The 18,670-nt window shown below is 47.0% G+C and overlaps 1 protein-coding gene across 10 annotated transcripts in view; it reads right to left on the reverse strand.

The window, feature by feature from the left end:
- Positions 1-18,610, reverse strand: part of timm8b (translocase of inner mitochondrial membrane 8 homolog B (yeast)) — a 31,219-nt gene extending 12,609 nt beyond the window's left edge. For 3 of the 10 annotated variants that reach the window (XR_013500420.1, XR_013500421.1, XM_078237674.1), the window contains exon 1: positions 18,237-18,610. Coding sequence is in view for 2 of the 10 variants with exons in the window: in XM_078237674.1 (XP_078093800.1) it covers positions 18,255-18,536 (282 nt within the window). In the remaining 8 variants the exon portion in view is untranslated. Of the gene's footprint in view, positions 1-18,044 lie in introns of all 10 variants that reach the window. The other 7 variants (XR_013500417.1, XR_013500418.1, XR_013500419.1 and 4 more) reach the window with 3 other exon arrangements.
- Between the last annotated feature and the right edge of the window lie 60 nt (positions 18,611-18,670).

The raw sequence follows: 18,670 nt of genomic DNA on the forward strand, positions 1-18,670 counted from the left end.
GAGAGAGTGCAGAGAAGGTTTACCAGGATGTTGCCTGGTATGGAGGGTCTTAGCTATGAGGAGAGATTGGGTAAACTGGGCTTGTTCTCCCTGGAAAGACGGAGAATGAGGGGAGACCTAATAGAGGTGTACAAAATTATGAAGGGTATAGATAAGGTGAACAGTGGGAAGCTTTTTCCCAGGTCGGAGGTGACGATCACGAGGGTTCACGGGCTCAAGGTGAGAGGGGCGAAGTATAACTCAGATATCAGAGGGACGTTTTTTACACAGAGCGTGGTGGGGGCCTGGAATGCGCTGCCAAGTAGGGTTGTGGAGGCAGACACGCTGACATCGTTTAAGACTTACCTGGATAGTCACATGACCATTCTGGGAATGGAGGGATGCAAACGAATGGTCTAGTTGGACCAATGAGCGGCACAGGCTTGGAGGGCCGAAGGGCCTGTTTCCTGTGCTGTACTGTTCTTTGAAGTGTGATATCGCTGCCATCACAAAAACATGGTTGAGGGATGGGCAGGACTGGCAACTCAACATTCCGGGGTATCGGATCTTTAGGTGAGATAGAGGTGGATATAAAAAGGGAGGTGGGGTAGCACTATTGATTATGGAGTCAATTATTGCAATAAGGAGAGATGATATCTTGGAAGGGTCTTTAAACGAGGCTTTGTGGGTAGAATTTAGAAATATAAAGGGGGCAGCCACATTACTGTGGGGCAGCCACGTTACTGGGAGTGTACGATAGGCCCCAAAGAGTCAATGGGAAATAGAGGAGCAAATATGTAGACAGTTCACTGAGCTGTGCAAGAGTAATAATCAGGAGTAATAATATTGAGGGATTTCAATTTCTCCAACATTAATTGCAATAGTTATAGTGTTAAGGGTTCAGAGGGGGCAGATTTCTGGAAATATATTCAGCGGGGTTTTTGTATCAATTTGTAGAAAGCCCAACAAGGGATGGCGCAATAAGGGATGGCGCAGTGCTGGATCTGTCTCTGGGGAACAAAGCCGGACAAGTGTTTAACACGGTAGTGGAGGGGAACACATTTTGGCAATAACGACCACAAAACGGTATGGTTCAAATTAGTTACGGACGTGGAGAAAGATGGCCTGCAAAAGACGGCTTTGGATTGGGGGAAGGCAGGTTTATTAAGATAAGGCAGGAGCTGGCCAAAGTTGACTGGGAATAGCTCCTTGTGGGTAAGGCAGAGCAGTGGGGGGCATTCAAAAAGGAACTGGTACAAGTCCAACAGGGACTTCAGAGGGATATAGGAAGTGCAAGAGGGAATTTTAAAAAGCAATAAGAAGAAGGTGACAATAGTAGGGAATTGTAACTTTCCCAACATTGACTGGGATAGCCATAGCATTAGGGGCTTGGATGGAGAGAAATTTGTTGAGTGTATTCAGGAGGAATTTCTCATTCAGTATGTGGATGGCCCGATTAGAGAGGAGGGAAAAACTTGACCTCCTCTTGAGAAATAAGGAAGGACAGGTGACAGAAGTGAGGGATCACTTTGGGACCAGTGACCATAATTCCATCAGCTTTAAGATTGCTATGGAGAATGATAGGTCTGGCCCAAAAGTTGAAATCCTAAATTTGGATGGTATCAGGCAGGAACTTTCAAAATTTAATTGGGGGAGTCAGTTGGCAGGCAAAGGGATGTCTGGTAAGTGGGAGACTTTCAAAAGTGTGTTAACCAGGTTCAGGGTAAGCACTTTCCTTTTAGAGTGAAGGGCAAGGCTGGTAGAAGGAGAGAACCCTGGATGACTCGGGATATTGAGGCCCTGGTCAAGAAGGAGGCACATGACATGCATAGGCAGCCGGGATCAAGTGGATCCCTTGAACAGTATAGAGGTTGTTGAAGTAGAGTTAAGAGAGAAATCAGGAGGGCAAACAGGGGACATGAGATTGTTTTGGCAGATAAGGCAAAGGAGAATCCAAAGAGCTTCTACAAATACACAGAGCAAACGAGTAACTAGGGAGAGGGTAGGGCCTCTTAAGGATCAACAAGGTCATCTATGTTCAGATCCACAAGAGATGGGAGAGATCCTAAATGAATATTTCTCATAAGTATTTACTGTTGAGAAAGGCATGGATGTTAGGGAACTTAGAACATAGAACAGTCCAGCATAGAACAGGCCCTTCGGCCCACGATGTTGTGCCCTGCTTTGGCTGAAACCCAGATCAAGCTATTTCCTCCCTATCATCCCGAAGTACTCCATGTGCCTATCCAATAGCTTCTTAAATGTTCCTAAAGTTTCTGACTCCACTATCCCTGCAGGCAGTCTTTTCCACACCCCAACCACTCTCGGAGTAAAAAACCTACCTCGGACATCCTTCCTATATCTCCCACCATGAACCCTATAGTTATGCCCCCTAGTTACCACTCCATTCACCCAAGGAAATAGTCTTTGAACGTTCACTCTATCTATCCCCCTCATCATCTTATAAACCTCTATCAAGTCTCCTCTCAACCTCCTACGCTCCAAAGAGAAAAGCCCAAGTTCCCTCAACCTTTCCTCATAAGACCTACCCTCCAAACCAGGCAGCATCCTGGTAAATCTCCTCTGCACTCTTTCCAGTGTCTCCACATCCTTCTTGTAGTGAGGTGACCAGAACTGCACACAATATTCCAAATGTGGTCTCACCAAGGTCCTGTACAGTTGCAGCATAACCCCATGGCTCTTAAACTCAAACCCCCTGTTAATGAACGCTAACACACTATAGGCCTTCTTCACGGCTCTATCCACTTGAGTGGCAACCTTGAGAGATTTATGGACATGAACCCCAAGATCTCTCTGTTCCTCCACATTCTTCAGAACCCTACCTTTGACCCTGTAATCCACATTTAAATTTGTCCTACCAAAATGAATCACCTCGCATTTGTCAGGGTTAAACTCCATTTGCCATTTTTCAGCCCAGCTCTGCATCCTATCTATATCTCTTTGCAGCCTACAACAGTCCTCCACCTCATCTACTACTCCACCAATCTTGGTGTCATCAGCAAATTTACTGATCCACCCTTCAGCCCCCTCCTCCAAGTCATTTATAAAAATGACAAATAGCAGAGGACCAAGCACTGATCCCTGTGGCACTCCGCTGGTAACCGGTTTCCAGTCCGAAAATTTTCCATCCACCACCACCCTCTGTCTTCTGTTAGATAGCCAGTTACCTATCCAATCGGCCAAACTTCCCTCTATCCCACACATCCTTACTTTCATCATAAGTCGACCATGGGGGCTTTATCAAACGCCTTACTAAAATCCATGTATATGACATCAACTGCACTACCTTCATCTACACACTTAGTTACCTCTTCAAAAAATTCAATCAAATTTGTGAGGCAAGACTTGCCCTTCACAAATCCGTGCTGACTATCCCGGATTAAGCTGCATCTTTCTTAATGGTCGTAAATCCTATCCCTGAGGACCTTTTCCAACTTACCGACCACCGAAGTAAGACTAACCGGCCTATAATTACCAGGGTCATTTCTATTCCCTTTCTTAAACAGAGGAACAACATTCGCCACTCTCCAGTCCTCTGGCACCACCCCCGTGGACAGTGAGGACGCAAAGATCAATGCCAAAGGCTCTGCAATCTCATCCCTTGCCTCCAAAAAAAGACTCCTAGGATATATTTCATCAGGCCCAGGGGACTTATCAACTTTCAGTTTCTTCAAAATTGCTAGTACATCTTCCCTCCGAACATCTACTTCCTCCAGCCTATCAGCCTGTGACACCCTCTCTTCCTCAAAAACATGGCCCCTCTCCTTGGTGAACACTGAAGAAAAGTATTCATTCATCACCTCTCCTATCTCTTCTAACTCCATGCACAAATTCCCACTGCCGTCCTTGACCGGCCCCAACCTCACCCTGGTCATCCTTTTATTCCTCACATAAGAGTAAAAAGCCTTGGGGTTTTCCTTGATCCGACCCGCCTAGGACTTCTCATGCCCCCTCCTGGCTCTCCCAAGCCCCTTTTTCAGCTCATTTCTTGCTAACTTGTAACCCTCCATCGAGCCAACTGAACCTTGTTTTCTCAACCTTACATATGCTTCCTTCTTCCTCTTGACAAGACATTCCACCTCTTTTGTGAACCATGGTTCCCTCACTCGGCCATTTCCTCTCTGCCTGACAGGGACATACTATCAAGGACACGCGGTATTTGTTCCTTGAAAAAGTTCCACTTTTCATTAGTGCCTTTCCCTGACAATTTTTGTTCCCATCCTATGCTTCCTAATTCCCGCCTGATTGCATCATAATTGCCTCTCCCCCAATTGTAAACTATACCCTGCCATATAGCCCTCTCCATTGCAATAACAAAAGACACCGAATTGTGGTCACTATCTCCAAAGTGCTCTCCCACAACCAAATCTAACACTTGGCCCGGTTCATTTCCCAGTACCAAATCCAATGTGGCCCCACCTCTTGTCGGCTTATCCACATATTGTGTCAGGAACCCCTCCTACACACACTGCACAAAAAACTGCCCCATCCGAACTATTCGACCTATAAAGGCTCCAATCAATATTTGGAAAGTTAAAGTCACCCATGACAACTACCCTGTGACCTCCACACCTATCCATAATCTGCTTAGCAATTTCTTGCTCCACATCTCTATTACTATTTGGGGGCCTATAGTAAACTCCTAACAACGTGACCGCTCCTTTCCTATTTCTAACCTCAGCCCATATTACCTCTAGGCAGATCCCCTTCGAAATGCCCTTCGAAAAAAAACTTGGAGAAATAAATAGTGGTGTCTTGAGGAGTGTACATATTACAGAGAAGGAGATGCTGGAAGTCGTAAAGTGCATCAAGGTAGATAAATCTCCGGGACCTGATGAAGTGTATTCCAGGACATTGTGGGAGGCTAGGGAGGAAATTGTGGGTCCCCTCGTGGAGATATCTCAATCATCGATAGTCACGGGTGAGGTGCCTGAAGATTGGAGGGTGACAAATGTTGTGCCTTTGTTTAAGAAAGGTTGCAGGGAAAAGCCTGGGAACTACAGAGCAGTGAGCCTAACGTCTGTAGTGGGTAAATTGGTAGAAGGTATTCTGATAGATAGGACCTACAGGCATTTAGAGACGCAAGGACTGATTAGGGACAGTCAGCATGGCTTTGTGAGTGGAAAATCATGTCTCACAAATTTGATTGAGTTTTTTGAAGGGGTAACCAAGAAGGTAGATGAGGGCAGTACTGTCGATGTTGTCTACATGGACTTTAGCAAGGCCTTTGACAAGGTACCGCATGGTAGGTTGTTGCATAAGGTTAAATCTCATGGGATCCAGGGTGAGGTAGGCAACTGGATAAAATTAGCTTGATGACAGAAGACAGAGGGTAGCTGTAGAGGGCTGATTTACAAACAGGAGGCCTGTGACCAGCGGTGTGCCTCAGGGATTGGTGCTGGGTCCACTGTTATTTGTCATTTATATTAATGATTTGGATGAGAATTTAGGAATCATGGTTAGTAAGTTTGCAGACGACACCAAGATTGGTGGCATAGTGGACATAAGAACATAAGAACATAAGAAATAGGAGCAGGAGTAGGCCATCTAGCCCCTCGAGCCTGCCCCGCCATTCAATAAGATCATGGCTGATCTGACGTGGATCAGTACCACTTACCCGCCTGATCCCCATAACCCTTAATTCCCTTACCGATCAGGAATCCATCCATCCGCGCTTTAAACATATTCAGCGAGGTAGCCTCCACCACCTCAGTGGGCAGAGAAGAAGGTTATCTCGGATTGCGATGGGATCTTGATCAATTGGACCAATGGGCTGATGAATGGGAGATGGAGTTTAATTTAGATAAATGCGAGGTGATGCATTTTGATAGATTGAACCAGGGCAGAACTTACTCAGTTAATGGTAGGGTGTTGGGGAGAGTTACAGAACAAAGAGATCTCGGAGTACATGTTCATAGCTCCTTGAAAGTGGAGTCACAGGTGGACAGAGTGGTGAAGAAGGCATTCGGCATGCTTGGTTTCACTGGCCAGAACACTGAATACAGGAGTTGGGACATCTTGTTGAAGTTATACAAGACATTGGTGAGGCCCCACTTGGAATACTGTGTACAGTTCTGGTCACCCTGTTATAGAAAGGATATTATTAAACTAGAAAGAGTGCAGAAAAAATTTACTAGGATGCTACCGGGACTTGATGGTTTGAGTAATAACGAGTGGCTGGATAGACTGGGACGTTTTTCTCTGGAGCATGGAAGGCTGAGGGGTGATCTTATAGAGGTCGATAAAATAATGTGGGGCATAGGTCAGCTAGATAGTCAACATCTTTGCCCCAAAGGTAGAGGAGTCTAAAACTAGAGGGCATAGGTTTAAGGTGAGAGGGGAGAGATACAAAAGCGTCCAGAGGGGCAACTGTTTCACACAGATGGTGAGTGTCTGGAATGAGCTGCCAGAGGTAGTAGTAGAGGCGGGTACAATTTTGTCTTTTAAAAAACATTTAGACAGTTACATGGGTAAGATGGGCATAAGAGATGTGGGCCAAATGCGGGCAACCGGGACTAGCTTTGTGGTTAAAAACTGGACGGCATGGACAAACTGAGCCGAAGGGCCTGTTTCCATGCTGTAAACCTCTGACTCTAAAAATGGAGCATGAGAAAGGACTTGTGAACAGGATTAGGGAGAATCCAAAGGCCCTTCAGCTCATCACCATCCTCTGAGTGAAAAAGTTCTCTCAAATTCCCTCTGAATCTCCTGCCCTTTACCCCAAAATTATGCCCCTCAACCAAGGGAACCCTATCCGTACCTCTCAATCATGTCCCTCCTCAGCCTTCTCAGCTCTAAAGAAATCAATCCAAGCCTATCCAGTCTCTCCTTATCGCTCAAACGCTCCATCCCAGGCAACATCCTGGTGAATCTTCTCTGTACCCCCTCTAGTGCTATCACATCTTTCCTATAGTGAGGTGACCAGAACTGCACACAGTGCTCCAGCTGTGGCCTAAACCAACACTCTGTACAGCTCCAACATCACCTCCTCGTTCTTATACTCCGATGGGTCTGATGAAAGCAAGTGCCGTCCCATATCCCATTGTAACTATCCTATTCACCTGCTCTGCTGGCTTCAAGGATCTATGAATAAGTATCCCAAGATCCTTCTGAGCTTCCCAGTGTCCTGCCATTCATTAAAGACTCCCTCGTCTTGTTTCTTCTTCCAAAGTGCATCACCTCACACTTATCAGGGTTAAATCCCATCTGCCACTGCTCTGCCCACCTGACCAACTCACCTACATCTCCCTGTAACGTATGACTTTCTTCTTCACTATTAACCACCCTACCAATCTTAGTGTCGTCTGCAAAGTTGCTTAACGTCCCCCCCCGACCTACCCCAACATTTTCATTGACATCATTTATGTATATAACAATGGTTAGCACTGCTGCCTCACAGCGCCAGGGACCCGGGTTCGATTCCCGGCTTGGGTCACTGTCTGTGTGGAGTTTGCACATTCTCCCCATGTCTGCATGGGTTTCCTCCGGGTGCTCCGACTGCCTCCCACAGTCCAAAGATATGCGGGTTAGCTGGATTGGCCATGGTAAATTGCCCCTTAGTGTCAGGGGGACTAGCTAATGCATTGGGTTATGGGGATAGGACCTGGTGGGATTGTGGTCGGTGCAGACGTGATGGGCCGAATGGTCTCCTTCTGCACTAAAGGAATTCTATGATTCTAAACAATAAGAATCCCAGTATGGATCCTTGTGCGACATTTTGTAGTACAACTTGACTGGCTGTAACACATTGGAACAGCATGTTGTTGTTCAAGCAGCTACATCAATGCAAATCTCTCTTTTTTCCCCCTCAGTGAAGTGCCAAAGGAGTGCTGCACTGGCAGAGGTGCCACTCTGAGGAGATGTTAAGCGAAGCCCCAAGATGCTGCACCGACAGTAACCATACTTCAAATATACTTAAATGGCCAAGTGTGGATTAATCAGGGAAGGCCAACATAGGTTTGTTCAAGACAAATTGTGTTTAACTAATTTGATGGAGTTTTTGATGAGGTAATAGAGGTATGTACACAGCACAGAAAAAGGCACTTCAGCCCATTGTATCGACAAGAATATTTGATAAAGTGTCACATGATGGGCTTTACCTTTGCTGGGAAACCTATGACACAAGCGGTAGCATGGATACCATATTAGCAGAAAACAGGAATAGAATCAGAATCCCCACAATGCAGAAGGAGGCCATTTGGCCCATCAAGTCTGCATCGACCACAATATCCAATCCGGGCCATATTCCCGTAACCCCACATATTTATCCTGCTAACCCCCATAGTGGATGCAAAAACAGAAAATACTGGAAAATCTCAGCAGGTGAGAGAATAAAACCAACATTTCGAATCAGGACGACCCTTTGTCAGAGTAATGGTGGATGGATGCTTTTCAGACTGGATCAGGATGACAGTGGGGTCCCGCAGAGGGAGGTTTTCCAGCCATTGGCTTTCTTTATCTAAAGTTTGAAATTTGCAAATGGCACGAAACTTGGAAATATTGTTAACTGCGAAGATAGGGTTAGACTTGCAAGAGGCTCCAGGAGCTTGGTGGAATGGAGGGGAAAGGTGAAACTTAATGCATCGGGATGATGTGGCACATTTTGGTGGAAATAATGAGAAGGAGCGACATTGAAAGAACATTCAGGACCAAAGCGTGCTGGGCTTAGATCCACACAAGTCATTGAAAGTGGAAAGACAGACCGAGAGATTAAACTGCAGGATCTTAGTGCTATAAAGGCAAAGGCAGAGTAGAAAAGAAAGCATGTTTAGGATCCGTAATACACTGCCCGAGAGTATTTGGTCAAAAGATAATTGAATATTCAATCCTGAAAAAAAAAAATCACAGACTGTCTTCAAACAGGAGCTGAACAATCTGGGACGGCATGATGGCACAGTGATTAGCACTGCAGCCTCAGCACCAGGGACCCAGGTTTGATTCCAGACTTGTGTGACAGTCTGTGTGAGTTTGTACGTTCTCCCTGTGTCCGTTTCCTCCCACAGTCCAAAGATGTTTAAAAAGTTTATTCGTGTCACAGGCAAGGCTTACATTAACACTGCACTGAAGTTACTGTGAAAATCCCCTAGTTGCCACACTCCGGCGCCTGTTCGGGTAACACTGAGGGAGAATTTAGCACGGCCAATGCACCCAACCCACGTCTCTCCGAATGTGGGAGGAAACCAGACCACCCGGAGGAGATTTAATAAGAGATTATAGAGACTTAATAATGGGAGGTTTAATCATAGAATCCATTCAGTGCAGGAGGCCATATGGCCCATCGAGTCCGCACCAACTGTCCAACAGAGCATTCCAGTCAGACCCTATAACCAGACGCGTTTACCCCACTAATCCCCCCAAATTGTACATCTGGAGACAACCCAAGGCCAGAATCTAACCCAGGTCCTTGGCACTGAGAGACAGCAGTGCTAACCACTGTGCCCATACTGTCGCCATAGTATTTATTTGGTGAGTCCAGTTCAGTTTTCTGGTCAATGATAACTCCCAGGATATTGATAGTGGGGGATCCAGTTATGGTGATGCCATTAAATGTCAAAGAGCGATTGTTAAATCCCCCCTTGTCGGTGATGGTCATCGCCTGGCACTTCTGTGATGCGAATGTTACTTTCCACTTATCAGCCCCAGCCTGGATATTGTCCAGGTCTTTCTGCATTTGGACATGGACTGTAACATTGTGCAGTCCTCAGCAAACATCCCTCTTCTGACTTTATGATAGGAGGAATGTCATTGATGAAGCAGCATGAAGATGGTTGGGCCGAGGACACTGCCCTGAGGAACTTCTGCAGTGATGTCCTGGAACTGAGCTGACTGACTTCCAACCACTTCCCTTTGTGCCAGGTATCAGTGGAGAGTTTTCCACCCAACTCCCATTGACTTCAGTTTTGCTCGGGATCCTTGATGCCACACTTGGTCAAATGCTGTCTTGATGTCAAGAGCTGTCATTCTCACCTCACTTCTGGACTCCAGCTCTTTCGTCCATGTTGAAACCAAGGCTGTAATGAGGTTAGGAGCCGAGTGATCCTGGCAGAGCCCAGCAACGAGTGTCAGTGAGCAGGTTATTGCTAAGAGCTGCTTGATAGTATTGTTGCTGACCCCTCCCATCACTTTGCTAACGATCGAGAGTAGACTTATGGAGACTTGGTTCACAAACAGGGCACATATAGACACAAACTCAATTTACAAGATAATGGTTGGAATGCGAGTCTTTACAGGTAATCAAGTCTTTGTACCTTTAAGACTGGATTACCTGTAAAGACTCACATTCCAACCATTATCTTGTAAATTGCGTTTGTGTCTGTATATGCCCGTTTGTGAACACAACTCCTCACTCATCTGATGGGAAGGAGCAGCGCTCTGAAAGCTTGTGCTACCAAATAAACCTGTTGGACTTTAACCTGTTGTTGAAAGACTTCTTACTGTGCTTACCCCAGTCCAATGCCTGCATCTCCACTACAGGGGAGGTCCCAGAGGATTAGAGAATAGCCAATGTTGTTCCTTTGTTTAAGGGTAGCAAGAATAATCCAGGTAATTACAGGCCGGTGAGCCTTACGTCAATGGTAGGGAAATTATTGGAGAGGATTCTTTGAGGCAGGATTTATTGGAGAGGATTGTTCCACAGGACCAGGCTGAGGAGAAGGCAGTTGGTTTGTTCACTACATTTATTTATTTATTTTAAGTTAAATTTGTGTAAAAAATTGGAGGTTTTTTTTAAAACAGGAAGTGGACCCAGCAGGAGTCTGGGAAGGTTTTTGGAGGGTTTAAAAGTGCTTAACTTGCAGTTTTCAGCCTCATTGTTCCACAGGACCAGGCTGAGGAGAAGGCAGTTGGTTTGTTCACTACATTTATTTATTTATTTTAAGTTAAATTTGTGTAAAAAATCGGAGGTTTTTTTTAAAACAGGAAGTGGGCCCAGCAGGAGTCTGGGAAGGTTTTTGGAGGGTTTAAAAGTAGGCCGCACTTTTGGGCGGGCAGCAGAGTGAGCAGGAGGCAGAGTGAAAGCTGTAGGGCTTTGGCTCACAGGGCTTGGGCGAGCAGGGGTGAGTTAATTCATTTTTTGCTGTTTCTACCTGGTACTGGCAAGGTATCTAGAGGGGATGGGTGTGAAGGCAGTGCAATGTTCCTCTTGCACTATGTTCGAGGTGAGGGACGACGTCAGTGTCCCTGCTGATTATACCTGTGAGAAGTGCATCCATCTGCAGCTCCTCCAAAACCGTGTAAGGGAACTGGAGCTGGAGTTGGAGGAACTTAGGATCATTAGGGATGCAGAGATGGCCATAGACAGAAGCTTCAGGGATACAGTTACTCCGCGGAATGAAAATAGATGGGTGACGGTGAGAGGGGCTGGGAAGAAGCAGTCGGTGCAGGGATCCCCTGTGGTCGTTCCCCTTAGCAATAAGTATTTCGCTTTGGATACGGTTGAGGGGGACGACATACCAGTGGTGAGCCGCAGTGAGAGGATCTCCGGCACTGAGTCCGTCCCTGTGGCTCAGGAGGGTAAGGAGGAGAGCGGGAGGGCAATAGTTATTGGGGACTCGTTAGTTAGAGGGATAGATAGGAGGTTCTGTGGCAGCAAAAGAGACTCGAGGATGGTTTGTTGCCTACCGGATGCCAGGGTCCGTGACGTCTCGGACCGTGTTTTCCGGATTCTTAAGGGGGAGGGGAAACAGTCACAAGTCGTGGTACACATTGGTACCAACGACATAGGTAAGAGAAGGGACGGGGATTTAAAACAGGAATTTCGGGAGCTCGGCTGGAAGCTGAGAGCAAAGACAAAACATGTGGTCATCTCTGGTACGCTACCGGTGCCACGTGATAGCGAGTTGAGGAACAGGGAGAGAGTGCACTTAAACATGTGGTTGCAGGGATGGTGCAGGAGGGAGGGTTTCAGATACGTGGATAATTGGAACACGTTCTGGGGAAGGTGGGACCTCTACAAACAGGACGGGGTGCACCTGAACCAGAGGGGCACCAATATCCTGGGAGGGAAATTTGCTACGGCTCTTCAGGGGGATTTAAACTAATTTGTCAGGGGAGTGGGAAAAGGAGTTGTAGTCCAGAAGTCAGTGTTGAGGGTGGTGAGGTATTGGGGAAGGTATCAAGGTCAAGGGTGGGTACCGGTAGACAGGAAGATGGGTTGAAGTGTGTCTACTTCAATGCAAGGAGCATCCGGAACAAGGTGGATGAACTTGGGGCGTGGATTGCTACTTGGGACTACGATGTTGTGGCCATTACGGAGACGTGGGTAGAACAAGGACAGGAATGGTTGTTGGAAGTTCCGGGGTATAGATGTTTCAGTAAGTGTAGGGAAGCTGGTAAAAGAGGTGGAGGAGTAGCATTGTTAATCAAGGATAGTTTAACGGCTGCGGAAAAGCACTTTGAGGGGGATATGCACACTGAGGTAATATGGGCTGCAGTTAGAAACAGGAAAGGAGCGGTCACGTTGCTAGGAGTTTACTATAGGCCCCCAAATAGTAATAGAGATGTGGAGGAAGAAATTGCTAAGCAGATTATGGATACGTGTGGGGGTCACAGGGTAGTTGTCATGGGGGACTTTAACTTTCCAAATATTGATTGGAACCTTTGTAGGTCAAATAGTTTGGATGGGGCACTTTTTGTGCAGTGTGTGCAGGAGGGTTTCCTGACACAATATGTGGATAGGCCGACAAGGGGTGAGGCCACATTGGATTTGGTACTGGGAAATGAACCGGCCAAGTGTTAGATTTGGTTGTGGGAGAGAACTTTGGAGATAGTGACCACAATTCGGTGTCTTTTGTTATTGCAATGGAGAGGGATAGGGCCGGACGGCAGGGCAAGGCTTACAATTGGGGGAGAGGTAATTATGATGCGATTAGGCAAGAATTAGGGGGCATAAGATGGGAACAGAAACTGTCAGGGAAAGGCACTGATGAAAAGTGGAACTTTTTCAAGGAACAAATACTGGGTGTCCTTGATAGGTATGTCCCTGTCAGGCAGGGAGGAAATGGCCGAGTGAGGGAACCGTGGTTCACAAAAGAGGTGGAATGTCTTGTGAAAAGGAAGAGGGAAGCTTATGTAGGGATGAGGAAACAAGGTTCAGATGGCTCGACTGAGGGTTACAAGTTAGCAAGGAACGAGCTGAAAAAGGGGCTGAGGAGAGCTAGGAGGGGACATGAGAAGTCCTTGGCGGGTCGGATCAAGGAAAACCCCAAGGCTTTTTACTCTTATGTGAGGAATAAAAGAATGACCAGGGTGAGGTTAGGGCCGGTCAAGGACAGTGGTGGGAACTTGTGTATGGAATCAGTAGAGATAGGCGAGGTGATGAATGAATACTTTTCTTCAGTGTTCACCAAGGAGAGGGGCCATGTTTTTCAGGAAGAGAAGGTGTTACAGGCTAATAGGCTGGAGGAAATAGATGTTCGGAGGGAGGATGTATTGGCAGTTTTGAATAAACTGAAGGTCGATAAGTCCCCTGGGCCTGATGAAATGTATCCTAGGATTCTTTGGGAGGCGAGGGATGAGATTGCAGAGCCTTTGGCTTTGATCTTTGGGTCCTCGCTGTCCACGGGGATGGTGCCAGAGGACTGGAGAGTGGCAAATGTTGTTCCTCCGTTTAAGAAAGGGAATAGAAATGACCCTGGTAATTATAGACCGGTTAGTCTGACTTCGGTGGTTGGTAAATTGATGGAAAAGGTCCTTAGGGATGGGATTTACGACCATTTAGAAAGATGCGGATTAATCCGGGATAGTCAGCACGGATTTGTGAAGGGCAAATCGTGCCTCACAAATTTGATAGAATTTTTTGAGGAGGTAACTAGGTGTGTTGATGAAGGTAGGGCGGTTGATGTCATATACATGGATTTTAGTAAGGCGTTTGATAAGGTCCCCCATGGTCGGCTTATGATGAAAGTAAGGAGGTGTGGGATAGAGGGAAAGTTGGCCGATTGGATAGGTAACTGGCTGTCTGATCGAAGACAGAGGGTGGTGGTGGATGGAAAATTTTCGGACTGGAGGCAGGTTGCTAGCGGAGTGCCGCAGGGATCGGTGCTTGGTCCTCTGCTCTTTGTGATTTTTATTAATGACTTAGAGGAGGGGGCTGAAGGGTGGATCAGTAAATTTGCTGATGACACCAAGATTGGTGGAGTAGTGGATGAGGTGGAGGGGTGTTGTAGGCTGCAAAGAGACATAGATAGGATGCAAAGCTGGGCTGAAAAATGGCAAATGGAGTTTAACCCTGATAAATGTGAGGTGATTCATTTTGGTAGGACTAATTTAAATGTGGATTACAGGGTCAAAGGTAGGGTTCTGAAGACTGTGGAGGAACAGAGAGATCTTGGGGTCCATATCCACAGATCTCTAAAGGTTGCCACTCAAGTGGATAGAGCTGTGAAGAAGGCATATAGTGTGTTAGCTTTTATTAACAGGGGGTTGGAGTTTAAGAGCCGTGGGGTTATGCTGCAACTGTACAGGACCTTGGTGAGACCGCATTTGGAATATTGCGTGCAGTTCTGGTCACCTCACTATAAGAAGGATGTGGAAGCGCTGGAAAGAGTGCAGAGGAGATTTACCAGGATGCTGCCTGGTTTGGAGTGTCAGTCTTATGAGGAAAGGTTGAGGGAGCTGGGGCTGTTCTCTCTGGAGCGGAGGAGATTGAGGGGAGACTTAATAGAGGTTTATAAAATGATGAAGGGGATAGATCGAGTGAACGTTCAAAGACTATTTCCTCGGGTGGATGGAGCTATTACGAGGGGGCATAACTATAGGGTTCATGGTGGGAGATATAGGAAGGATATCAGAGGTAGGTTCTTCACGCAGAGAGTGGTTGGGGTGTGGAATGGACTGCCTGCAGTGATAGTGGAGTCAGACACTTTAGGAACATTTAAGCGGTTATTGGATAGGCACATGGAGCACACCAGGATGGTAGGGAGTGGGATAGCTTGATCTTGGTTTCAGATGAAGGTCGGCACAACATCGTGGGCCGAAGGGCCTGTTCTGTGCTGTACTGTTCTATGTTCTATGTAGGATTTACTCCCAGTTGGAAATAAGTGGACGCGTTAGCGAGAGGCAACATGGTTTGTTAAGGGGAGGTTGTATCTTACTAACTTTATCGAGTTTTTCAAGGAAGTGACGAAGGTGATTGATGAGGGTAGGGCAGTGGGTGTTGTCTACATGGACTTCGGTAAAGACTTTGACAAGGTCCCTCATGGCAGACTGGTGCAGAAGGTGAAATCGCATGGGATCAGAGGTGAACTGGCAAGATAGGTACAGAACTGGCTCGGTCATAGAAAGAAGTCTTACAACACCAGGTAACCTGGTGTTGTTAGACTTCTTATTGTGTTTACCCCAGTCCAACGCTGGCATCTCCACATCGGTCATAGAAGACAGAGGGTAGCAGTGGAAGAGTGCATTTCTGAATGGAGGGCTGTGACAAGTGGCACTGGGACCTTTGCTGTTTGTAATATATATATAAAAATGATTGAGGAAAATGTAACTGGTTTGATTAATAAGTTTGTCGATAACACAAATGTTGCTGGATTTGCGGATAGCGATGAGGACCATCAGAGGATACAGCAGGACAGATAGGTCGGTTGGAGACTTGGGCGGAGAGATGGCAGATGGAGTTTAATCCGGACAAATGTGAGGTAATGCATTTTGGAAGGTCTAATACAGATACGAAATCTGCAGTAAATGGCAGAACCCTTAAGCATATTGATAGGCAGAGGGATCTGGGTGTACAAGTACACAGGTCACTGAAAGTGGCAATGCAGGTGGAGAAGGTAGTCAAGAAGGCATACGGTATGCTTGCCTTCATCGGCCGGGGCATTGAGTTTAAAAATTCGCAAGTCATGTTGCAGCTTTATAGAACCTTAGTTAGGCCACACTTGGAATATAGTGTTCAATTCTGGTCGCCACACTACCAGAAGGATGAGGTGGCTTTGGAGAGGGTACATAAAAGATTTACCAGGATGTTGCCTGGTATGGAGGGCATTAGCTGTGAGGAGAGGTTAGAGAAACTTGGTTTGCTCTCAGGAGGTTGAGGGGCGACCTGATAGAAATCTGCAAGATTGAAGGGCATGGACAGAGTGGATAGTCAGAAGCTTTTTCCCAGGAGGAAGAGTCAATTACTAGGGGGCATAGGTTTAAGGTGCGAGGGGCAAGGTTTAAAGGAGATATACGAGGCAAGTTCTTTTTTTAAAAAAAAAAAAGAGGGTGGTGGGTGCATGGAACTCGCTGCTGGGGAAGGTCATGGAAGCAGATACAGTAGTGACTTTTAAGGGGCGTCTTGACAAATATATGAATAGGATAGGAATAGAGGCTTATGGTCCCCAGAAGGGTAGGAGGTTTTAGTTCAGTCGGGCAGCATGGTCGGTGCAGGCTTGGAGGGCCTGTTCCTGTGCTGTAATTTTCTTTGTTCTTTGAATTAAGATTGCCAGGTGGTTAAATGTCTTGGGTTATAGTAAGATATAGACGAGATGGTCAAATGAGTGGCAGATGGAATTTAACCCTGAAAAGTGTGAGGTGATGCACTTTGGAAGGAGTAATTTGACGAGGAAGTATACTGTGAAAGGTCTGACACTGGGAAGTTCCGAAGAACAAAGGGACCTTGGCGTGTTTGTCCATAGATCTCTGAAGGCGGAAAGGCAGGTTAATAGGGTGGTGAAAAAGGCATATGGCACACTCGCCTTTATCAATCGGGGTATAGATCACAAAGCAGAGAGGTCATGATGGAGTTGTATAGAACTTTGGTGAGGCCACAGCTGGAGCACTGTGTGCAGTTCTGGTCGCCACATTATAGGAAGGACGTGATTGCACTGGAGGGGGTGCAGAGGAGATTCACCAGGATGCTGCCTGGGATGGAACATATAAGTGAAGAAGAGGTTGGATAGGCTTGGATTGTTTTCATTGGAGCAGAGAAGACTGAGGGGGTGACCGGATTGACGTAGATCATAGAATCCTACAGTGCAGAAGGAGGCCATTCAGCCCATCGAGTCTGCATCGACCACAATCCCACCCAAGCCCCCATCCCACAACCCCATGCATTTACCTAGCCAGTCCCCCGACACTCAGGAGCAATTTAGCATGGCCATTCCTCCTAACCCACACATCTATGGAGTGTGGGAAGAAACTGGAGCACCCGGAGGAAACCCACACAGACACAGGGAGAACGTGCAAACTCCACACAGACACTGACCCAAGCCAGGAATTGAACCCAGGTCCCTGGCACTATGAGACAGCAATGCTAACCACTGTACTGCCCACTGTTCAAAATTATGAGGGGCATGGACAGGTGTATACGGAGCAGCTGTTTCCCTTAGTTAAAGGGTAGTGGCAGTCTGGAATGCACTGTCTGGGAGGGTGGTGGAGGCTGGAAGCCTCAACCTTTAAAAAGTACCTGGCACATTATCACATTCAAGGCTATGGGCCAAGTGGGATTAGGTGGACAAGTCAGGGTCTTTCATGCAATGGTGTGGACTCAATGGGCCTTTTCTGCACTGTCGGATTCTGCAAGAAGGTTTACATTAACACTGCAATGAAGTTGTGAAAGTCCCCGAGTCGCCACACTCCTGCACCTGTTCGGGTACACTGAGGGGGAATTTAGCACGGCTAATGCACCCTAACCAGTACATCTTTCAGACTGTGGCAGGAAACTCAGACACGGAGAGAATGTGCAAACTGCACACAGACAGGTGACCCAAGTCAGGAATCAAACCCAGGTCTGGTCATGGTAGTTGCACAGGATTAAGGGGAGGCGGAGATGCTTTTTCAGGGAGTCGGTGTAGACTCAATCAGCCCAACAGCCTCTTTCTGCACTGTAAGGAAATCAGCCCATCATTGCTGTGCTAGCCCTCTGCCAGAGCACTCATTCCCAACACCCACAGTTCTTTCTCTTCAGATTATTAACCATTTCAGGAGACTACACCAAGATTAGTCATGTTGAAGAAAGGCTTTTAATGAGTTTGTCATGTGTGAGTTACATCAGGGAGTGAAAGAGGAAGTTGCTGAATGACCTCGGACAGGACAGCAATGCTGAAAACATGCGCAAAACTCACAGCTTTGACAAAGGGTCACCTGGGTTTGAAACGTCCGCTCTTTTCTCTCTCCTTACAGATGCTGCCAGGCCTGCTGAGATTTTCCAGCATTTTCTCTTTTGGTTAAAGGTTGCAGCATCCGCAGTAATTTGCTTTGCCCCCTTGCACTGCAGCTTCTTACAGCACACACACCCCTCAGGCCTGGGGAATCACCTTGGCCAAGAGGCTGCCTCAGTGCCCGCCCTTCTGCACCATCTGGGCAAAGCGGTTGGTGACGGCCAGCGTGGTGTCCACGAAGCGCTCCACACAGCTGACCAGGCAAGTCTCAGTCCGCGAATCCAGGCGTGAGGCCGGCTTCTCCACACACTTATCCCAGCAAACCTCAGTGAAAGTGTGCACCTTCAGCTGGAACTGAGCCTTCTGCTGCTCCAGGGCGATCATCCGCGACAGCTCCGTCTGCTCCGCGCCTCCGGCAGCCGAGGCCAAATCCACCGTGGGGCTGAAACCATCCATCAGGCCCGAACCCCGCAGCTGTCACTCAGGGGAGGGGCTCACAGACAGGTCTGACTGACCTTCCCACTTTTACGTCAGGCTAAGACTGTTCAAATATTAATTGATTTATATATTTTAAATTCCTAATGATTACA

The sequence above is a fragment of the Mustelus asterias genome, chromosome 21 (assembly GCF_964213995.1).
Source record: "Mustelus asterias chromosome 21, sMusAst1.hap1.1, whole genome shotgun sequence".
Taxonomy (NCBI): Eukaryota; Metazoa; Chordata; class Chondrichthyes; order Carcharhiniformes; family Triakidae; genus Mustelus; species Mustelus asterias.